A 25,005-nucleotide genomic window follows, 5' to 3' on the forward strand; every position below is an offset into this window, starting at 1 on the left:
TGCACGCCAGCTATCTGGCACTCACCCAGTTCTTCCAGCTCAGCGGTCATGGACTTAGAGCGCAGTGTCAGGGTGGTGCTGGGAGCTCTCTTGGGCGGCGGGGGAGCTGTGGAGAAAAGGCATGGTGTTGAGGATGAAGTTGAGGGGGATGAAGATCCTTTGGATTTGCGGCTCAGTGCCCTCCTGGCGTCCCCCAGACGGCCAGCCCATCCCGTCTTCACTGCTTTGATCTGGTCAAATTCAGTCGAACTGGACCGCTCGCACTTAGCCAGGACCTTGTTCAGGCTACGACTGGAGCCCGACTTCTTCATGTTTTCGCTCTCTGTTGGTCCGATGACTTTGTCAGTCTGTCTCCAAGACTTTCAGTTTTCTAGTCTTTGTGCTGCAAGAATTCCTCTCTGTCGAGGAGCCCAGAGGCAGTAAATGTACAGCTCAGTCCAGTCTGTAGCATCCCTAGCTTTCTGAATCCTCCCATTACACACATAACAACAGCATTTGTCTGCCACAATAGGCAGAATGAGTAAAATGAGTGTGGCAAGGAGAGGGAGAAAGTCGTCCATCTTACTTTTAATATGCTGCCTGTCTGGGATGTAGCAGGTGTGTATCAGACAGAGACGCGCTGACACACCGGCTTACACACACATGCACATCCTCCCACATGCGGGACCACATGCAGACACGCGGGGAAAACTCCCTGAGGGAGGACATAATGACATGTGGGCTGACAGACGAAGAGACGACAGTAAATTCAACAGCTAAGGAAAATGATGCGCTGCAGACTTTACACCCCAAAGCCCATGGGAGCCTCCCAATCCTACTACACACACAAGGCAACTGGGCTGCTATCGTCCCACTCAAAGCAGTAAAACACATCTAACAAATGCCAGCTCCGGATGCAAACGACAGTTACAGGTTTCAATAAAAGCTACAAAATCAAGTTACAATAAACACTGTAATCAACCAAATTAAAAATAACGTGGTCATGTATTTAAGCATGTTAAGTCTGCAGTAACGACGTAATGCCATGCAGTCGGACACAGATCATAAAGCCACATCCAGCAGCAGCCTCTCCATGCTATAACAAACCCAAGTTTCTTATCAATATCCCACAACGCAAGTAGATCAGCTCACTCTATCCGAGATCGTCCAGCTAGCACTCAATGCACTGCTGTAGAGCGATAGCGATCTCTAAATCCCATGGTTGCCCTAGTGCCTTACTAGAGTCTACCTATCCTGCTGCAGCTGCAGATCTAGTGTACATACGCCATCCTGGGTACAGTCCATAATCACACATCTTCATTTCCTCACCAGTCTGCACATTCTGGTACAGTAGCAGGGAGCAGAGGAGATGGAGGAGGAGGACGGAGGAAGAGAGACGAACAGAGTCAGAGTCAGAGGGAGAGAGAGATGCTTTTTGCTGTAATGTAATGCTTAATTCAAACATGCAGTGTAGTCACCATGGCAACGGTGGCAGTAGTGAGGCCTCGCATGGTGCAAAGAATGTGTGTTTTTTTGTATGTGTGTTTGCCTGCAAGTCTCTCTCTCTGTGTGTGTGTGAGAGCATGCGTCTGCTGTGCATTTTTTTGCAAAGGTGCGGCACAATATGCAGAGCGAGTCCCAGCGGAGGAGCAGTGCGGCGGGGAGAGGGCGTTCGACACAGCTCAGGATGTAAAAAAAGAAGGCGTTTAAGGAGAAGTTTGGAGGGTAGAATCCCGTTCTCGGCTCTGAAACACTACACACGCTCCATCTTGTCTACAGCTGTTTGCACTGCCTGTACTGTATCTCAGCAGCACTTGAATCAGTCTGTCCATCTTTTCTTCGATTTACAATAAAGGAATCTTATCCAGCCATTTTCCTTTCAATCAGCCTCATTATCACTTGCCGAATATCTGTGGTCTCAGCAGCTTTTACACAAGCAGAGATAAGCCAAGACAACGACTAGGGAACAGAAGAGACCAAAAATAAATGGACAAGAACCACTAAGGTAGAGGCACTCCGAATAAATGCAAATACTCCGACATATTTTCATGTAGTTCCATTACATCTACCACGATGGTGCTATATTGCACAAATGCCGTACTATACAGGGAGCAAGGAAAAAGTCTATAGAGTGCTACAGAAATGAGTCCTAACACCCGGAAATTAGTTAACAATTTAGCACTTCTGGTTCCGTCGTCTCGAAGTCAATGGATTTTTTTGAGTGGGTTTTTAGTTAGATCCTGAAATAAGGTCTGTGGTTAACACAGGCTTAAGAAATTTTAACTTTTTTTGTGACAACAAGTGGCTAAATGAGTCTACTAAACGTCATCCCGCCGACTCGTCCGCCTTTACAGCGGACTAGTTTATCGGCTTTTTGTCGAGGAAACCAGGGTGATGCTAAATTCCTGGCTTTATTATGTTGAAGGAATATATAGACATTTTGAGCAATACAATTTGAGAAGATTGATACGTCTCTCATTTAGCTTAGCATTAAGACTGGAAACAAGGGGAAACAGCTAGCCTGGCTCTGTCCAAAGGTAACAACATCTACCTACCAGCACCTTTAAAGCTCATTAATTAACCTATTCTTGATGGTTTAATCCAAATAAAAACCAACGTGGCAACCTCTCAGAGCCAAGAAATAGTCACATAATCCCCTTTAAAACAGCAAATTGTAATTTTTACACTTTGGATTTTGTATGGATTAAACAAACAAGATATAACATGTTAAGTAATGAGCTTTAGCGGTGCTGGTAGGCAGCTTTTGAGACACAGTAAAGGGTTTCCTTCTGTTTCCAGCTAAGCTAAGCTAACCAGCTGCTGTCTGTAGCTTCATGTTTAACGGACAGAAATGAGAGCGGTATTGACCGTCTCATCTAAGCATATTTCTCAAAATGTCAAACTTTAAGCTTTAATAAATTATGACAACTAACTGAGTGAACTCAATCCGCTGAGGAAGACCATTTCATGTGGTTCAAAGCGCCAAAAAAAAGGTACTAAGATGTTTTTTTTGGTTAAAATGTTAAATTGTAAATACTGGCATTAGCCATATCAAGTAAAGATACAACTTGAAATAGCTAGAAGAGTGATGGTCACTGTCTAGAGAAGGATTTATTTAAAAGAGACACGCATAAGGAAAGACACAAAGAGAGAGAGAGAGAGAGAGAGAGAGAGAGAGAGAGAGAGAGAGAGAGAGAGAGATTAAGAGAGACCATAAGGCTCTGAGTAGCAGGATTTAGTTGATACAGTACTGTCCCAATGAAACTAGGTCACACACACACACACACACACACACACACACACACACACACACACACACACACACACACACACACACACACACACACACACACACACACACACACACACACACACACACACACACACACACACACACACACACACACACACACACACACACACACACACACACACACACACACACACACACACACACACACACACACACACACACACACACACACACACACACACACACACACACACACACACACACACACACACACACACACACACACACACACACACACACACACACACACACACACACACACACACACACACACACACACACACACACACACACACACACAATAGCAGTGTACACAGTCCTGAGGTCATAGTGCCAGAACTGTGTGGGAGCTGAGTAATGGCGAGCCGTGGTTGACATGGAAACCACATGAATTTACAGCAGAGAAACGTGGTAGAAATCACCTTGACAACAGAAAACACACACATATCTTCCTAAGTCCTCCGAACATTGAAACCAACTCACATGTCTCCGTTACTACATTATAGTAATATAATTCATTATCAAACTGAGACATCCTCTGAGAAATTATGCTAAAACCCCCGAGAGCACACAATATACTTTAATTAAGCCATTACTATATAATTAGTGGAACATGTTATATCTCAATGACTGTTCACACTAATTATGTTTAATAATAGTTACGAAAAGCACATATGTAAAGCAGTATTTCACATAAGATAAGTACATGCCTTTTAGTGACATTTTATATGTTAAAAATTACATTATAGCTATCTTGAATTCAACACAGAGGAGCTTATCCTTTTGTCTTTACCTTTCTTGCGAACGACTTCCTCAGACTCAGGTTTGCGTGTGACAGACACCACCTTCATCAGCAGCCTGTTGCCCCCTTGCCGGATCAAGGACACCACCTGCTTATGGCCCACCTTCACTACATTCACCCCGTTTACCTATGAGACACAACAAACACAGACAGAATGAGGCATGTCGACATCTTTGTGCTTTTTTTTTTACAGTTCTGCTGACATTAAAGCACCATAGTTACCAACTTCTGGTCATTTTGGGGGGGGGGATACTTCACATGATTAAACTTCACACTCAATTTTCTGCAAATCATGTCCAGCTTTCATTTAAAGAATAAAAAATATATAAGCTTTATATCAACTTGATATATTAGATGCAAATGTTCACAAATTTCTACAAACCCTCTTTGCAGGCAGAGGAAGAAACTACGCATCATATCCACAAATGCACCGTAGAACTGTACAGAAATCCTGCAGTTGTTTGTTTTCCTTCTCTGTTCAAGGTCATTACCCGTGTGCTCAGTAATGAGATAGATACAGATCCTTAATTACCTCAATGAGGAAGTCTCCTGTCCTCAGAGTAGCCCTCCAGGCCACTCCCTCCACGTCCACAGACTCCAGGTACTGAAGGGCAGGGAACGCTGGGGTGGGGGTGAACTCTTCAATGGGCGTCTCGGCTGGGAAAGAAACACCCAGAACAGTTAAACCTGCAGTAGGCAGAATATTATTAATATAATAACCTTTCAGCATATTGTAATTTAAGTGTTCTGAGAGAAAACTAGACTTTTGCACCTCCTCATGGCTCTGTTTTCAGGCTTTAAAAAATCTAACCCCATGACGGGAGACTTCGGCCAATCACAGTTCATTTCAGAGAGAGAGAGCGTTCCTATTGGCTGTTTATTCAACGGAGGCAGCTGTCAATCACTTGTGAACTCCGATCAAACGGTCAAACTAGGCAGCGCTGATCAAATATGAATCAATATTCTGTTACTGTAATGCCTATTTCCCGCCTCAAATGTTTTCAGAAACATCTTGTAGTGTACTGTTTAGCTGTAAAATGAGAAAGTTTGCTCTGGCTGGTGGGCGGTGCTTTGTATTTCCTCAACTGATCTCAACATGGTGGCCGGGTCACAAACTTTCTCGTTTTACAGCTAAACAGTTCACTACAAGATGTTTCTGAAACATTTGAGGTGAGAAATAGGCATTACAGCAACAGAATATTGATTCATATTTGATCAGCGCTGCCTAGTTTGACCGTTTGATCGGAGTTAACAAGTGATTGACAGCTGCTCGGAGACGGCAGGCTCCAGCTCGGATCTGATTGGTTGTTTTCCTCCGGTCTGTGAAATCTTGCAGATGCCATTAGGAGCACCGGAGGACACAGATGCATCTATTTTTAGATTACCTGTCTCATTCACTACTGTGATATAGTGACCGTTTTATAAAAATAACCTATTTTAATCATATTTGCTCCAATTCTACCCATTGCTGCTTTAAGTGTAATCTATAGCTTCCTTTGATCCAATATTGCTTTTCTAGTAAATGAGATTGCCAATGATCATAACAAAGATCACAAACAGAAAATGTATTAAATGCTGCAAATAATATTTGAAAAGTATTGGCTGCTGGTTAAAATCTGCTCTATTTTTTTAATTTCATTGAAGGCAATTATGTATTTTTCAAAACTTCCCTTTTAGCTTTACTAAAAAATTATTTAATAAATATATCTGCACTGCTTTTAGTTTAAGTCCTTGACTAAAGATCTCTATATTAGGCAGGGATACTACTGTAGCAGGCTGAGTGGATGCACTGCTGTTGCCTGCTGCACCTCAGCGATATTATTGATACATGTAGTTGCATACAATCACATGCTCACACACTTGCACTACTCATATGCATCTCTCAACAAAATAGACACACACACACACACACACACACACACACACACACACACACACACACACAGGACACAAGCACACTTTGTTAAGTGAGTGCAGTGCGCCACCACAAACTCCATTTAATCTTGGAACGAATCCAACGAAATCACTGTCACATGAGAGGACCGCTGAGTGAACTGCAGTGTGTGTGTTTGTGTGTGTGTATGTGTGTGTGTGTGTGTGTGTATGTGTGAGTGTGTGTTTAAGGGTACCGGGGAGTAAAAGACAGAGTGAGTAAAAAAGAGAGCGGGGTGAGCCAAGATCCATGGTAGTGAGTGACGGAGCAGTAAAGCACACTCAGACTCCCGGCAAGGTGCCTGAGAGGGGTTGCCATGGTAACCAGCGTGAGCAGGAGGGCTGGCACGTGCGTGAGTAAAAAATGAATTTGCAGCGACGGGGGGGATGGAGTCGAGAGGCGACGTCGCTTCAAACGTGGAAGGTATGAAAGCGATTGCGTGAAAACAATATTTTGAGAGGATAAATGGACGGGGAGAATGTGAAGGAGGAGAGCAGAGAGTGGAGCAAAAAACAAGGACAGACAGAGCAAAGATGAGAGGAGGGGAGAGAGGAGTGTGACTCTACTAAAGCTGAACGCCATGTGTGGGGAACAGATGGGACAGCTAGCCGACAACTCAGCCAAGGATGACGCCACCAATGGGGCTCTACACACACACACACACACACACACACACTCTCACACACACACACACACACACACACACACACACACACACACACACACAGTGCATCTGAGTATACAAGCTGAGTGTTGACCAAAGCCGGTCGTGTTGTTGACTCACACAGTAACAATACAGACTGAGCCGTACTCAGTGACTCAGATCAACAAACTATTTCTCGCATCAGAACTCTCACACGTTGAAAACAGCCAGGTGGTGAATGTGAAAGTGTGTGTCTGTGTGTGTGTGTGTGTGTGTGTCTCACCTTTGGCTCCCCGCAGGACAAAGCCAAACCCCTCATTTTCTTTCTTCTGTAAAACAGCATTCTTCTCCTCTATGATATAGTCACTGTGAAGGAGAGAGCAGAGGGAGAGCAGGTATGAGTCCAACACCATCCTCACACACACACACAAAGAGAGAGGGGCGAGAGGGAGGGCACGAGAGTAAAGAGGGTCGTCGGTGGGCGGGTGGGTGGGGGGGTTGATAAGTGGGAGGAGACGGAGGCACACACACTCACACAATTGCACACCTGTACTTCCTTTTCCTATTAACCAATCAACGGCTGTGGTCGAAAAGTCAAAAATGACATCCTAATGTCTTCTCCTAATCCTTGACCTCGATGGAAAACGTCACTAGGTCGAGGAAAGATGTGAAGGAGAACTCAGAAGGACTGAATGTGAGGAGAATCCGACTGCACTTCCACTAGGCTCTGTAATTATGATGCGACGGCGGTGGATGTTAATGACGCGGGTCTGCCGTGGTGAAACTACAATGTTCCAAAGATGGACTACAAAAAGGCGCAAGTTCGCCCCGTGCGGTATTAAATCAGTAACAGGCTGCTTCACCCGCGCTGTGTGAAAGAGAGATACCGCAGGTCCTTCTGCAACACTTTACGTCAACATATAATAAAGGATCATCTCACCAAATGTGGACAACCGGTGAAAAATATCAGTTCATTAACCAAGGTTGGAATTGAAATGAAATAAAAAGGAATAACCTATAGGCTACCACAAAGTTTATATGATAAATAATGAGTTATTGTTTGAGTTATGGAGAAGGGGGAGAACCATTAAATGTACACTTCTTCCTACTCCTTTTCAGACATGTAATATTTATTTATAAGGATTATTTGTTTATTGACAGTTTGCTATATGTTTACTGTTGTTATTCTTGTTTTCGAAATAAATAAGTAATTAAAAACAAAGTGAACAAAATGGTTCTATGGCTATAAATGTTGCGGCCGCAAAGAATTGTCGGATGTTATTATCTCCTTTCCTTTGGTAAAGGATGGTCCAGTGTATCCTATGCTAAAGGAGATAATAAAAGGAAGCATTGAAGCTCCTTTCCTTAGCATTTAGAGGATTCGAAACAGCTCTCAACACGGCTGCTTCTTAGATACTTCCGGGTCATTTCACTCCGTTAGGAACTTTCCTCAGCAAAAAAGACTTTTCGGCCACAGCCAAGTTAAAAGCCAAGCAAACAACCACAGCTCAGGAATTCCAGGGGTTGTATTAGTGTTTTGAGAGGGAGAGAGAGACACACACACACAGAGATAGAGAGACAACGAGTGAGAGCGTGAGAGCGTGAGAGCGAGAGTCCTCGTGATTGAAGTATCTTTGGGATAAAACCTAAGAGTGAATCAATCTTCTGGCTGATCCCTCAGATGAGACTGCAGCTGCGGAGGGTGTGGAGGGCTTCTGCTAAAGAAACTGACAGAGATGGCTGAGATGCAATATTATCCCCTGACTAATGACAGAGGGAATAGGAGGCAAAAGTAAGTGAGCACTTCATCACTGCCTGATTTGGGTGAGTGTTGAGGGGTGGAGGCTGTTAGATGGTGTTAACCTGCGCTGCACTGCACACACTTCAATGTTACATTTTTTTGCAAACTGTGTCCAAAAAACCTGTGAGCCAAAACCAGAGCAGAGTTAGTACGGCAGTCTTTAGCAGCAAAGCGAATATCAGCATGGCGGCCGGATGTGCGTGCAAAAGATATTAAGATCACATGTCCTTCTCATCAAACTGACTGGGAACGTTCAGGAGGTAAGAATGAGTTGGTTTTAATCTACAAATAATGACTATTTCTTATCTTAAACTTGATGTACACAAACAAAAATTGCGGCGTATCTTCCGGTCTTTTCACACCACACTTTGACTGAGGGGCCTGCTGCCGGTTTACAGCCTGAACACCTTCACAAAAGCCAGGATGTTTTGTAGTATTTTGTGAATTTCAGCATACTACCTCAAAGCTGAGGCGGATGCAGAGGGCTGGTGTTCAGGTTGCAACTCAGTAGGCGGCTGCAGTCTCCATTAGCCTAGTTACACTCCACTCTCTCAGACTTACCAAGGGAAAACAGAGCTCCTGCTGCTGGAGCCAGGAGACCCGAAACAAACCTTTCTGCAGGAGGGAGGTCAGAGGTTTGGTTTCATAAAAAAAAAACTATCTATCGACTTTTGCATCAAATGTTATGCACAGAAAACTGTGTTGGTTAAGCAAGATGCTCTGTTTCAGTCCGAACCCTTTTATTCACTACGCTTTCATCTCTGCTCTATGCCCCCAAAATGCCGCATTAATGCAATACGCTCGCTGTCCTTGTTCAGAATCTCTATCCACCTACATAACTCAATAAAGAAACAACTCTGATGTAAGACTCACAATTTAAAACGGTAAATGTTTCCTCAAAATAAACCTGTCCTCTTGACATTAGTGATTCTAATATTCCTCAGGCTGCAGTTCAGACATCTATATAAGAAATTGTAACTCAATACGTTTCTGTCCTACCTTGGCCTTCTGCTGGCATGTGCAACTGGTATTTTATACAGACTCATATGTTCATAGCTGTAACCTGCTGTGGTTTTGTGTTCATGTTTTACTGCGACACCTCTAGAAAGCAACAAGAAATGTACTTCATTTTCTATTTCTCCAGTTCTCAACTAAACTATATTTGGTTAAAGGTGCTACCTGTCATCCCCCCTGTAGGCTACATACCACGCAATGCCTCATATACGTAGACTATCACAGGCTTGTGTCTGAGGTAATGCTTATTCTACAAACCTGGAGCTCTGGTAACAGAGATGACATTTAATCCAACTAAAACCTAGAAGGCAAGAACTTGACATTTTATAAAAGGCTGAGAAAGTGGGTAGGAACAATGCTCACTCAGACTAGCGCCGTGTCTCAAACTGACACTCGGTGGCATTAAAGACGGAATTTGCATCATAACAAATCCACACATAGCTTGCTACTCCACTCGCAGATAACAAATCTGATTTAGAAGAGGGGGAGCACTGACACTCTCGACACAATAAATGTCAGCTTGAGACGGGGACGGCAAAGAAGAAAATAAAGACTTGGACTAAAAAAAATAAAACATTAAACAGGTTGAATAAGAACTTCCTGGCAGCAAATCATAGAAATATGAAACACAGAACCATGCCTGTGCAAGTATATATTATGCATGTGTGTGTGCAAGAGTTATGCAATACCCATTTCATGAGCATTTTACATTAGAACTGAGTGCACTAGCAGCCTTATGCCTTTAGATGGCAGCAGCTCCATAGCACTCCAACACCTTCTCACATGGACTTCATCACCCCGGTTCAGGTAAGGAAGCACTCTGTGATACGACCAGTAGCGTTTGTGCAGTACAGTATACACTAATACACATGGCCTATGTGGCATGCTAGTACAAAGGAGAGAGGCTGTACCTGTATGAGGTGAAGTTGTCGTAGGATCCCACAGTGTAGTGTCTGAACAGTCTCTTAGTGCGGTCCTCCCGGGTCTCTGCAAAACACATTAAATGCCTTTTTTAATTTAAAATTGATAAATGTTTTCATATTAGGTCGACAGTGTATTTAAGTTTAAAAGTTATTCACTCATCTGGTATTTTGTGTGTGTATATAAGTACTGCTTTAGGTATTATGTAGAGCAGTGGTTCTCAACATTTTCCGTGTCAAGGACCCCTAAATTGATACACATCTGAAAAGATTTTGGTTGTTAGATATCATTAATACCAACTGCAGTTGAGATAACCACGGAGGAAGGGAAACCTACGATCAGAATAATCATTCTTATGACTCACTTTAAGCAGCTTCTAAAAACACATCTCTATAGGCAAGCGTTTTTTTTATAGGCCTCATCCACATGTGTGTTTGTCTGTTTTAGTTTAGTCTGTTTCTCATTGTTTCTGTTTCATATTGTAATTTGTCTTTGTTTTTATCATTGTTTGATGTTTCATTTGTGTGTGAAGCACTTTGTAACAGTGTGTTTAAAAGGTACTATATAAATAAAGCTTTACTTATTTACTTACTTACTTACTTCTATGGTGAATTAAATAGTGAAAATATACTATTCCCCATTTTTTTCTGGGGACCCCCTGGAACTCCTTCAAGGACCCCTGGGGGTCCCCGGACCCCTGGTTGAGAACCACTGATGTAGAGTGATTTAAAGAGAGAAGATATTTAAACTGTGAAAAAAGAAAATACACTTGGTTTTACTTTACCTACAAGGCCTCACACAGAATCAAAGTTTGACTACATTATTGTTATGATTTCATATCAGAGGAATCTCTTGCAATTACCCACACGTCATCCTAGTGCCGTGTCTTGAAAGCAAGGTCAGCCACATTTTGCCAGTGTGTGGTGTTCTTTCAGTATTTTGTCACAGAAATGAGTAAATGAGTTGAATCCCAGGAATGCACTCCTTAAATATGATTTAGGAAGGACACAATTACATTTTTTGATTAATTTCTGCTAGTGACTTTTTTACAAATCCACAAAAAAATCCCAAAATGTCAAGGCTGTTTCCGCCCCAGCTCTTTGCATGTTAGTATAAAAATGTCAGCAAAAATTTAATTCAGTTAGCACAGAGAGAAATTAAGCCACCGCAGAGAAGTAATTATCATTAACATGCTTCATTTATCATAACCTACCAGAGTATAATTGTTCCATGGTAATTTTTTTGTCTTTGAAACAGGCTTTAAAGTGTCTATCTTAAAGCGGGCAAATGCACTAGAATGGGGACTGTGTTGAGCTCAATTAATATAGTGTGTGTGTGTGTGTGTGGTTCCTGTCAGCATGTGGGTGGATTTATCCTATGGGAGTGCTGATAGAGATCGATGCCCTCTCCCATCCCAATAATACACACTGCACCTCCACTAAACAGCAATCTGCTGACTACACACCCCGAGAACCTTTCAGGCCACACACAAACTCTTAATTGGACAAAGCTGTGAGAACGAGGGGCGTCCTGGTGCTGATGTGAGACACATGGCACGAAGCCACGAGTCTGGCTTGTAACCTTGGTCGCACGTCCCCCAGCTTCTCTGTTTCCTGTCACTTTTACTGTCCGCTATCTAATAAAGGCAATGCATCAAGCTGTTTGAGATACCCTGTGTACGTATGTATGAGAAAGAAAGAGACATGTAAAGAGCGAAAAAGGGGAAAGAGATCAAAGTGAGTGAGCAGACTTGAAGTGGCTGGTATCCTCAGATCCACTTTAGCCTGTCCATCTTGACTGTGTGCGTGAGCGACAGGCTGTCAGCCGAGAGCAACTTGAAGCTCTGATAACTGCATCCACTGACACTTGGTGACACACCAGAAGGGCAAAAACAATAAAAAAAAGAAAAGGATTTAGCACTTCAAACTCTGAACCATTCCTCCTCTGCTCTACCTCTCTCACCTTCCTTCTCGTTTTCTCCGTCTGCCGTTCTATTATAATCTTGTTTACTTGTGCTGCTGTGTTCTTCATCCTCTCAATCTCTGTGATTCTCACACATTCATTTGTTTCAGCATGATTGCGAATGTGTAGCTTTCCTCTTCTTCCCTCACTACTCCCTCACAGGAGGGAGGCTGTTTTAATGATAGCACCCTACGTTACAAAGCTGAGCTTTGCCTATTTGAAAACAAGGCCCATCTCTTCCAAAAGCGAGAAACACAGTCAATTGGTCTGTGAGTCACCTCCTCGGTCACTGGCTGGGATGATATAATATATGTGTTTGACTTGTGGCTTAGTTGAAAGGAAATTTTTTCCCCCAAATCATTTTTCATGGTCAAAAAAAAAACTTTTGGTGATCAAATTTCCAAGTCTGGAACTATTTTGGGGTGTATTTATTGTTATTTTCATGGATTATCAGCCACAAACGGACAAATTAATATAATTTGCAGTGCAGCCACAAACAAATTTGACGGCTTATTGAACGTCAACATCAAACATCAAGTTTGGGGTTCAGTCCATCGGGAGAAGAAAGCATGTGATTCTTTCTAGTTTGAGTCATAATCTTGCTGCAGTGATCAATAATACAGGGGGAAACTCAGCTTGAAAAAGCAAAAGCAATAGCAGCGTCTGCATTCAGGGGACACGTCTTATATTTTCTATGCTGAGACCTCTCTCGCTGTCTTGCTCTAACTACGCTATCAATTACTGCTCTCTCCACCCACACAAACAACCCACAATTGAATGCAACAAGTTTCATGTCTGTTCTCTGAGGGTGGACAAAAGTAATTATGAGAAATGAATGTCAAAACAAATCCACTGGACAACTTTTAGTTGTTCAACTGAATTGTCTTTTTCAGCATTTCCTCAGCTTTTATGGATGAGGGGGTGGTTGAGAACACCTGCGCAGAGGGCATCTTTCATTTGGCACCCACTTCCCTATAGACTGTTTATAGGTGCATTGGAAAACTGCCGAGGTAATGATGTTATAGCAACGTTGTAGCAGCAGATAAGTGGTGTCACCAACCACCCCTTCCCTCCAATCAGACCCTGTTTCTTTAGCTTTCTTCACTGCCAAAAGAAAGCTCAGTGAATTGCTTTTAATTTGCTCGGATATCTTACAACCTGGATGAAAAAGACGATTGTACAAAGACGTGAAAAATACAAAATAGAGCTGCAGCAATCAATCGGTTAATCGATTAGTTGTCAACTATTAAATCAATCACCGACTCTTTTAATTAACCAGTTTGAATAATTTTTTAAGAAAAAAAAAGGTCAAAATTCTTTGATTGCAGCTTCTTAAATGTGAATATTTTCTGGTTTCTTTACTCCTTTATGACAGTAAAATGAATATCTTTGAGTTGTGGACAAAACAAGACATTTGAGGACGTCAACTTAGGCTTTGGGAAACATTGATCAACCTTTTCACCATTTTAATGGAGAAAATAATCAACAGATTGATGGACAATGAAAATGATCGTTAGATGCAGCCCTAATGCAAAATCACAAACTACCATAAAATAGAAGTGGAAAAGGCAGGTTAAGGGAAAGTAGTTGTGAGAAAATGAACAGCATTTCCTCACAAAAACAACAACAACAAAACAAAATAGTAGATTGATCAAGAGTATTTGAGCATTTAAGAAAGCTGAGTGGGTGTTTCTGTGAGTTTATCGGTTATCAGAGGAGGTAAGGCGGAAAAGAGAGGAGAGGAAAAGACGTGGCATTTTGTTAGCACGGGTTGTCGAAGGGAAGAAGAGATGAAAGAAGAGGTGATATTTGGGCAGAAAGTTGTAGATGAATCATCATTTGTCTTCTGCTGGATATTTAGAGTCAGTCTATTACAGCCCTACGTACTCATTTAGCCTCACATGTCATCAAAAAGCCCTCGTTTCAAAAAAAAGGACAAAAGAAAAATAAAATCAGCCAAATGCTGGATACTTTTGGGAGTTAGTGAGTTTGAATGTGCACGCAGTATTTTGTGTGTCTGAGTGGTATATGCATTTGTGTATGTACAGTATGTGTGTGTGTGCACACCATGTGATACCAGATGCAGTCTAAGAGTGTGAAATGCAGCTCATTCATCACAGTTGTCATCTATTTTGTACAGCCCAGGAGCATCTAAAGGCAGGGCCCTGATAGCACAGATAACCTAAACTCCACTTCCATCTATCATACCGCACACACACACACACACAGGCAGGGAATGTGAGACCTGACAAAGGTGCCTCCACTGTAAATAAAGGCTGTTGTTTACGTTCATTTACATTTGGAGGGTTTATCGTTATTATTTTTTGGTTTGCTTGCTAGTACAGGAGGTCGTTGTTTAGCACCAGATGGGAATAACACGAGGAGAAGCATCTTCCAATCTGAAGCAGAGCTACAACATCTGGGCTGTCAGAGGGGCAGATAAGTGCTGGAAGAGATTCCAGAGAAAAAAGACAATCATGCACTCGCTGGGATGTTACTCAGCAAACTCTTTGATATACAGTCGTGTTAAAATAAAGCACATTACCAACGATTTCCAGTTTGGAGATATTATTGATGTCCAGATAAAACAGTTTTTTGGGTTCTGTTCTCCTTCAAACCACTCACACAATATTGAAAGAGCTACAGTTTTTTTTTTCAGGCAAAGATAAAAAAACAAACAATTAAAAGAAGAAAAGAAAAATAACGAGCATTAGCAAAACATATAAAAAAATAAAGAAACAGCAAAGTATAACGGCATACTGCTTCACAGACACAGTCTCCCTCTGTAGCAAGAGAGGAAGGTCATTTCCCTTTGAAAACAACATGAGGGACGATTGCCTGCGAGTGCACATTAGGAGTTGGCCTCAGAATGAGGTTTAATAAGAGATCCGGAGATAATGGCATCTTCATTAAGACGGTATAGACGCTGCATCTGGTGACAGAAACACAGATGGCGGTGATGAAAAAACAACGTGTAGCACATGAAATGTAGAAAAAAAGTCAAATTTGGTCAAAGTAAAAGTTGTATTTTGAACTACTTGCTGATGGACAGACATAGATAGATATTATAGGTACAACCCGTCTCTATCACAGACTGATACGACACAGCAGCACTCACTTCTACACTCAAGCTCATTAAAGCTCTTACATTTTCTCTTGGAAACACCTGGCGCTTAGTTGGTCTTTCCTGGGAGGAATTCTCTCTTGCAAAGGAGGTAATAAATTCCACATTTCAGATGACAACGAAAGCAGTTTATATGAAAAAAAGAGTATAGGAGTAAAAGAGCTTACTGAAGCATTGAGGCTTTCCAGCCACTTGTGTTGAGCATTCAAGGCTTCAGGAATGCACTAGGGGCACCTGCTGGTCAAAATAACTCACAGCAGGCACTGTACATTAAGACACCTGCAGGTCGGTTTACACTTCCTTACTTACAGTACTTACTTCCAAACATAAGGGGCATAATTGTCTGAGAAGTAACTCAAGCATTGGACAGAATTATAATCCTGCATCATTAAAGTTACTATATTTGGACTAGCAGGAAAAAGCTACCAAATTCTTTTGACTGACAGCGACTGATGCTACTTTTTCACTCCTGAAAGCTTTAAAGTATCTTTTCTGGTGGCCATGAAGAGCTCATGAGGCTCATAAAGAATATATCTGGATCATATCTGGATATGAGAGTTATATTAAATAGTTCTGGGCATAAATAACAGCGCACAAAATGAATCAGAGTAAGGAGACAACATGTTCTGTAGAGCAATAAGCTTCTATAATAGCTCCTGAATTAATCACTCATTCACATCGTATAACCCTGTGACTTATCTGCTTTGTGTACGCACCGTAAACAAACAGCACCACACTTCACCTGGAAGCAGACGGACTCTTCAGGCCGTCTCGGCACCAGATGTTTAACTGGCAGTGTCGTACCACATAAACAAACAAGACTTCAAGTTCCTTTTAATGGCACCATGCAGGTTAGGTATGACCACAAAGTCTTTGCAGGGATTAACTCAGGTCAGCTTCTTTGTGATCAAGTGGTTAGAGCAGCAGTGGGTAGAAATGGAGCAAATGTGATTAAAAAAAAAGTTATTTTTATAAAATGTATAAAATCATGTTCCTCTGGTGTCCTCCGGTGCTCCTAATGGCATCTGCAAGATTTCACAGACCGGAGGAAAACAACCAATCAGAGCCGAGCTGTGTCTAACGCTGTCGATCACTGCTCTTGAAGCTTGTGAACTCCGATGACACGGTCAAACTAGGCAGCGCTGATCAAATATGAATCAATATTCTGTTACTGTAATGCCTATTTCTCGCCTCAAATGTTTTCAGAAACATCTTGTAGTGTACTGTTTAGCTGTAAAATGAGAACATTTGTGACCCATGTTGGGATCAGTTGAGGAGATACCAAGCACTGCCCACCAGCCGGAGCACAGCCAATAGGAACGCTCTCTCTCTGAAATGACCTGTGATTGGCCAAAGTTGCCCGTCACGGGCTAGATTTTTTAAAGCCTGAAAACAGAGCCTGGAGGAGGTGCAGAAGTCTAATTTAATCAGGCTCCTCTGCCTTCTTTTAGTGCAACTACAGTAATGGCATTTGCGAGATTCCTCCGCGCCCGGAGGAAAACAACCAATCAGAGCCAAGCAGTATCTAACGCTGTCAATCGCTGCTCGTGAAGCTTGTGAACTCCGATCAAACGGTCAAACTAAGAAGCGCTGATCAAATATGAATCAATATTTTGTTACTGTAATGTCTATTTCTCACCTCAAATGTTTTCAGAAACATCTTGTAGTGTACCGTTTAGCTGGAAAATGAGAAAGTGGTGTGGTGCTTGGTTTTGGCTCGACTGTTTTCAACATGGGGGCCAGGTTACAAACTTTCTCATTTTACAGCTGAACAGTACACTACAAGATGTTTCTGAAAACATTTGAGACATTTGATCTGAGTTCACGAGCAGTGATTGACAGCGTGTCAGACAATCCTTAGCTCTGATTGGTTGTTTTCCTTCGGGCGCGGGGAAATCTTGCAAATGCCATTAGGAGCACTAAAAGGAGTCAGAGGAATGTGTTTTTTCCACAGATTATCTGTCTTATGTACTACTATCAGAATATAGTGACAGTTGGAGCAAATACAATAAAAAGTTATTTTTTATAAAGTTACCAACTGCAGCTTTAATGCTTACAGCTGCAGCACTACAAATAGAAACCTCAACCTCATAATGTCCAAGGAAAATAACATCACTGTACTGGCCACATATACTGGGAGGTGCACTGCTAAAACACTGTAATAACTACTTAGTACAACAGATTTTGTTAAAGTAGTTCATTTTAGTAAGATTTATTAAAACATAGTGATGGTAAAGGCCCATGAGGTCATTTTTAATTGCCATTGACAACAACATTTGGTTACAGTGCCACAAAAAAGCAACACAAGGTCATATTTTTCTTCTCAGCACCATGTGACTAGAAATCAATCTCTTTGTTTTCTTTCTCTTTATGTCAAAGAATGATAAAAATGTAGCTTAACTTAAAAAAAAGGTTGTTTTTCCTTTCTATTTACCGACAGCACTGATTTTTCACTAACTTCCAGAGATAAACGCTCTGCGTGGGAACGGTTTTGTTTCTACGTGTTGGGAGTGATAACTCATCCATAAAAATGTGAGAATAAGCTGTTAGTCTGTTCTCGCTGGTGATAACTGTGAACACAGTGTGTTATAGTCGAGACGAAAGCATATTTAGCACATAAAGCTGTATGTCATGTTGTAAAAATTGTCGCTCTTTCTGTTTAAACCTGCTACATCTCTGAGAGCTGAACGTCGCCGTCTCAGCTCACAGTGCTTCTCTATTCTGGACAAATTGTAACACCTTCACCGTCCTTGTCTGAAGGACGCAAGAGCTACATCACATACACACAGATGCATGGAAACGCAAACCAACACAGACACACACACACAGACACAGACACACACGCACACACACCGTCTCTGAGCCCTGCTGAATGAGAATTAACCTATGCTGTTTTACCACTGATAAGAGCTGCAGACAAACATGCACACACACTCACACAAACACACACACACACACATCAAGTGAGCATCATTGACTTTTTCATTCTTTCCTTCCACACCCCCACTCATCCCTCCTTTCCTTTTCTCCTTCTCTGCCTCCTCATTCATGTTGTGTTGTAGTAAACTCAGAGCGCTCCCCTACACCTTGAATACTAAAACACTGTTTAAATTAACCAGAACAATGCTGGACTCTCCGGTGGAACAACTCCCAGAGAGCCACATGAGCCTGTGAGGAGATGCTAGTGGCAAAAGAGAAATAAAGACAGAATCATACTCTCTTTCTTCCTCTTTTGTGCTGTCACACAATGTGCCTGTCGTTCCACAGATCCAACAGGGAGCTGCTGGACCGTGCAGGTGGATACAAGGCTAGCCCACTTCCACACAGAACAGAGGACAAAGCAATGTCTTCATTTTCTTTTCCCCCTCTCTTCATCTTCCTGTGTCTATTCTTGATTTTCTGTTCCTCTACCAAACGATTCTTGAATAAGGCTTTTAAAAGAAAGGTGAATTATTTTTTCATTCCTGGATGAAATTAGTCATGCTCACAATAGGACAGTGTGATAGAGAGGACACTGAGGGGAAAGAAAAGTACAAAAGAAAGACTAAAAGCAGGCTCTGTATCAATTTAATCTCTATCTGTTCTGTACATATATGGGAATTCAAATGAACCATGCACGTGGTTTGGAGCTGCAGGATAATATTCAACATCAAAGGTGACAAAACTTAATCTGTATGAGCACACACTTTTGATACGGGCATGATGCACTACTAGATCCTTTCATCGAGCCATTTGTGTGCATACATGGACATGACAAGGAGAATGTAGGGTAGCTTCATTAACTGTGAAGTGGAGGGTGTCAGAACAAAAAGAAAAGATGAGGAGGAAAAAACAGAGAAGGAATGTTAGAATGGAAAGACAGATTAAATGCAACACTGAATGGACGGTAGCAGATGACGACTGAGAAAACATCTAATAGAGTGTATAATAATGTAACCTGCCAAAAAGTCCTGGTTAGTTTGTTCAGGTTCAAACCAATGTTTTATAATACAGTATATGGTATATTTTTTTCATTGTTTTCCTGCAATAGCTATTTAATGTTTTAATATTTGTTATCATCTCTCTATATAGTCATTTTCATTGTTTGTGGCGGAGTCCGCCATCCCAGCTCTGGATTAAAGTTGCCTTCACACACATGAGAAACTCACAGGAAATGATCCAGCGTTTTGTCTCATTGATAACAGACTTGGGTTGCAACTAACGATTATTTTCATTCTTTATTAATCCGTCAATTATTTACTTGATTAATCGATTAGTTGTTTTGTCTATAAAATGTCGGAAAATGGCGATCAGTGTTTCCCAAAGCCCAAGATGACGTCCTCAAATATCTTGTTTTGTCCACAACTCAAAGATATTCAGTTTACTGTCATAGAGGACTAAAGAAACCAGATAATATTCACATTTAAGAAGCTGAAATCAGAGAACTTTGACCTTTTTTTCTTAAAAAATTACTCAATCGATTAATTGATTATCCAAATTGTTGGTGATTAATTTAATAGTTGACAATTAGTTGATTAATCAATTAATCATTGCTCTTCTCTTTACACCTTGTCAAAGCTGTATTAAGCTACTACTAATGGCACCAGTATACTGTAATCCATCAGAACGGCGTGTCGAATGGTGGAGTAGCTTCGAAAACTCCCTCCCCCTTCACATTCACCTTCCGATGTTTGAATTGAGGGCGCTGTGTCCAACGATTTCTGCAACTTTCAGATACTGACCAACTTCTAGCCATGAGTGGCCCGCTGTGTGGAGGTGAGGAGTCAGGGTTTGAACTTCTCTAGCTCTCTTTTTTCATTCTTGACACAACTATTTTGCTCACTTTTCATGTGTACAACAGAGTGCAACAGTACGAATGCCTTCCAGGAGAGACTGTCTGAAAATATGCACAGTTAACTTCATTTTTAAACTATTATAGCACTTTGCTTCTCTCTACTTAAATGCAAACGTTACATCCTGCTTGCTGCTGCTTCACATTAAAAGTGTTCAACTGGTGAAACATGAGGTGGCTTTTATTGTGAAGAAGCAACAGGTAACACGGACATTTGTCACCATGGTTAGCGTTGACCGTGATGGTTCAGAAATAATGCACCAACAAACAAGTCAACATAAATTTTTGTCATTTTTCTTAAAACGGATCCTTTTAAGTTTTGCTGGGAGCAGTTGAACGAGAAGGAGCAGCCACAGTGAGCTGTTAGACGAAGAGCTACAGGCGACAGGCTGCACACCTCCAACTCCTCAAGGTAACCAGCTTTACTATGACCTGCTATCATGTGGAAAAATACTCATGAAATCAGATTGCAGCTGCAGCTATATTGGACTGACTACTTTATTAACCATTGTGTGTTTGTGTGGTTGTGCTGCAAACAGATACACCAGTTGCTTTTCTGTTGTATTTCTGACAAAGTAGCTGCTCAAGGAGCGTTTGCTGCCCTCCGAACTATGGGACCTGTAGTATTGAAGCATATGTGCTGTTACCACGGTAACAGAACCAGGACTGATTCTTAAGAATCACAACTTTAAGGGATAAATAAATCATGGGCATGGCTGTCATCGTTGTTCAGCAAACTGCAGTTTCTGGTAATCAGCCTTGACCTCGTCCTTAGGAGGTTACACTACTTCCACCTTTGCTACTGAAGGACAGTAATTATTCACACAATCCCAAGAGGTCAACAAAGGTAAACATAAGCTGTTTCATGTGTTTGAACAAACGACCAATGCTGTCGAGTTTCTGGTCAGGACAGTCTCATCCTGCTTGTCTGCAGATTTGAGTTTTCTCTGGTGAGCCGTACATACATACATCAAGACTTACTGTCAAACACTGTAGAAGCCAAGAAGGGAGGCGAAGAGAGAGAGAGAGAGGGACAGAGATAGTTTCTGGATATAAACTCAGCGAGGCGCTTTGATCAAAGTACAGACTAAGAAAATGACATTGCAAGACAGGCTTTTAATAAAATAGAATAGGAGATGAGATCTAATAACGCCAGCACTAAAAGAAAAGAGTTCATCAAAGCTGAGAGCTGGACAACGTTTTGCCTCGGCTCTAGAAGTTAAAATGCCAGATGTGCCCTCTCTTATTTCATTTAGACCAATAGAAGGTCGCTTGAGTAATGGAATTTATTCGATAATCGGGATATATCTACATTTAAAAAGGAACGCACCAGTAAGAACATTCAATTAACATAAACATTTTTTTGTTTTATTCTTGAACATAAAAATGTTCAAGAATAAAACAAAAAAAGCTTTCCATCTGTGGAGCGGCGTGATATGAAGAGGAGGCAATGGATAGCAAGAACAAAGGGAAAAAAATAAGACCTTCGATTATCATCTAAGTGGACATTGAGAAGACCTTTAATGAGTTCTTTGTTGTAAAATATGTATTGGACAAGTAGTCAAATACTGTTTTTTTGCACTGACTCCAGCTCTCAGTCATAGTCACTTAAATTTGTAGTAGTGCACACCGTCCTCTTCTAAAAATGGAAACGTTTGTACGCTTGCAGACAGACACTACTCCTCTGTCTTTACTACATTTCCCCTCATGCTGAGTCATTTTGCAAGTGTCTCGCATTTACAGACGGTGGCTATTTTTAGGTTCTCCTACAAGATACCATTTCAACATTACATGCAGTATGACTTCAAGTGAGCCATCCGTTTGCCCTCTATAGGAGTCGTGTGATGACGTCAGAGTTGTGGACAGGGAGTGACTTACCCCAGTACAGGTCATGATATGTGGAGTTTGGATGCTCTGCCTTCACGACCGTTACCACCCCGTCTATCCTGCTACACATCACAGGCAGATCTGACACCATGACGGGACAACAGTCCATTTTCCCCCACTCTATCTTTACAACTTCCTCCTGCCACTGGTCCGTCTCCCAGCTCGAGTCACGGAGAAGAGCCGGGCCTGGCCTCCCTCTCATTCTCGCCTAGAGACGATTAAAAGCACTCCTGAAACGCCCATTTTGTGCAGACGGTTGTTCGAAATTCCTCAGCGAAGACTTCCCCGATTTCTTCGTTTTGAGAGCGAAATAAGACTTCCTGGACGAGTCGCAGTGAAAACTGTGTGCCAGTGTCTTTGGCCTAAATGTCCCATTTTATTTCAGCCTCCAGCAAACAACTCCAGCATATATTTCACTTCTCTGCTGTCTTTTCGTTTTCCTCCTCCCCTCTCACAGAATTGGTTGGTTTTCGTTGAAGAGCCTTCAGAGGGCTCGTCGTTACCGTGTAAGTGTCGGAGGCAGAGACCAGCGGCTATAAATACCTCCGCTCTGTCAAAGTGGAAGCCTTGAATAATTCAGTCAAATTCAGACAACAAGAAGCGACTACTGTACAAGCTCTTCAAACACTTTGACGGCTTATCACGACACGCCTTTGAGTCAAGGTCAAGACAAGCAGAGATGCACTCAGACAAACACAGACACAACAAAACAAATATTCCAGGAATGAGAAGGGAAACAGGGGACTAGGAGTATTCGTTAGGAGGATTCGGCACAGGAACAAATGTATCTTTAACACTGAACCCTCGAGCTGAACTGAGTGTATTGCATCATCAAGGTCACTGCTCGAATCAGTAGCGTTATGCATTGGAATTTCCCTCACTGTCAGGTCAGCCGTATGATATACAGCAGTGGTTCTCAAACTTTCTTAATAATGTACCCCCTTTAAAATATTTTTTTCAGCCAAGTAGCACCTAACCAGCGCAAAAAAAAATTTGGCAGAAAAAAATAAGCCTAGGTGTTGTTTCAATCTGTGAATCTGTATATGACAAAAAATAAACTACACTGTAGACACGAGGGTGTGCAGTGATTATGTTAAATATCTACAGGTTTTTATTAGAGCTGTCAATCGATTAAAATATTTAATCCCGATTAATCGCATGATTGTCCATAGTTAATCGGGAGTTTTTTCAAATCCAAAAAGAGATTCTTAATTTCCATCTTCTAATCATACAGGAGAGTTGGGGACTGATGCTGAGAGAGAGATGGAGGGAGGGAGGGAGAGGAACTAAAAAAAAACAGGGGTGCCTTGGTGTTAAGGTGGGCGTGTGATTAGTCATGCCCAGTCAGAGGGATGCTTTACAGCTCTGCCAGGTATCACTCTGTGTGTGTGTGTGTGTGTGTGTGTGTGTGTTGCCACCTTTTCTAGATGTGATACCCACAACAGTGAAACACAGTCGCTGTCAAGTCATGGCATTGAAACAGCTCATGTAAACAAAATGATTCAACCAACTGTGTCAGATTACTCATAAAACAGCGACTACTACAGGTGAATGTGGTGTGTAAGAGCAGCCATGACTGTGAAATAGACTTGGCTATCAGAGAGAAATGCAGTAACCTGCCCATGTGTGTGTACGTGCTTGTTTATTTGTGTGTGTGTGTGTGTGTGTGTGTGTGTGTGTGTCTGCAGGTGACCCGCTCTCATCCGATGCGGCCGCTGTCAAATGTGATATGTCTCTGCTCCACTGTGAGACCTGCTTCAGTTTTGATTCATCGTCCAAATAGCATCGCCATCTATTATGATTTGATATGGATCTGTCCTCCATAGAGAGAGAGATGGCTCAACACACCCGACTGACTTCTGATGAAAAGTACAGATAGTGGCCATCACTCTGCTGCGAACAAACAAAAACACACACACACACACTCCCACACACACACCTTGAGATGTGTCACTGTAGGACACTTCATGTGGATTTTTTTTTTTATGGGGGTAAATGGCAGGACTCCTCTTGAACTGCCAGTCTATAACACTGACTCAGCTAAACCTTAATACCAAAGGCATGTCTTCCAACCTGTGGTTTATACCCTCTCTCTCTTTCTAATAAGATGGATTAGTTGGCTATGCTAATCTATCTGCTGACTCCACACAGAATATAGACAATAACTGAAGTGTGTGTGTGCATGTGCATAAGCATACACGTGCCCATTTGAATGCATGTGCACATGCACTGCTCTGTGGTGTCAGCGTTTGCATACTCACTCTGCATTTTACAAGTCACCACTAGAGAGTTTCTGACTGAACTCACTATCTACGTGATTTGCAATCTGCGTCTGTACGGATACATTTATAGCTCCATGAGAGGACTTAACTGAGAGTAGTTTGTCACTGAAAGACAAATGCTTTAATATTTTTTGTTATTTTTATTAGCTTGCTCAGTTTAACCTTTGAGAACACTAAAACTACAGACTGAATAAATCTGAACAATAAGACATCAAATGTAGAAATGCAGCTATAGTGACTCACAGCAGAAGATGGACAAGGTGACTGTGAGAGCACAAGGGGCTTGATGAGGGATGAGGATGCACTAGAAGATCAGAGCAGTCTATTTATTTCTTATATGCAGCAGCTCAAATTTCATCCTGCCACCATCACAGATTTGGTCTTTAGCTTTCTGGTTTTCATGATCTTGGATTAGACTGTACTGAAACAGAGAAACTGCATATATCAATTAGATACGCTCCCTTTTAAATGACGGTGACGCTCTTGAAAATATAGCACAGTGATATCATGTCT

At 41.8% G+C, this 25,005-nt stretch overlaps 1 protein-coding gene across 7 annotated transcripts in view; it reads right to left on the reverse strand.

Annotated features, from left to right (window-relative positions):
* shank3a (SH3 and multiple ankyrin repeat domains 3a) overlaps positions 1-25,005 on the reverse strand; it is a 241,574-nt gene that overhangs the window by 15,441 nt on the left and 201,128 nt on the right. For all 7 annotated transcript variants that reach the window (XM_074633234.1, XM_074633236.1, XM_074633235.1 and 4 more), the window contains 5 exons: positions 10,397-10,472; positions 6,954-7,036; positions 4,627-4,751; positions 4,086-4,221; positions 26-106 (listed from right to left, as the gene is read on the reverse strand). In XM_074633234.1, coding sequence (XP_074489335.1) covers positions 26-106; positions 4,086-4,221; positions 4,627-4,751; positions 6,954-7,036; positions 10,397-10,472 — 501 coding nt within the window. The remainder of the gene's footprint in view (positions 1-25; positions 107-4,085; positions 4,222-4,626; positions 4,752-6,953; positions 7,037-10,396; positions 10,473-25,005) is intronic.

Source organism: Sebastes fasciatus, chromosome 4, assembly GCF_043250625.1.
Source record: "Sebastes fasciatus isolate fSebFas1 chromosome 4, fSebFas1.pri, whole genome shotgun sequence".
NCBI lineage: Eukaryota > Metazoa > Chordata > Actinopteri > Perciformes > Sebastidae > Sebastes > Sebastes fasciatus.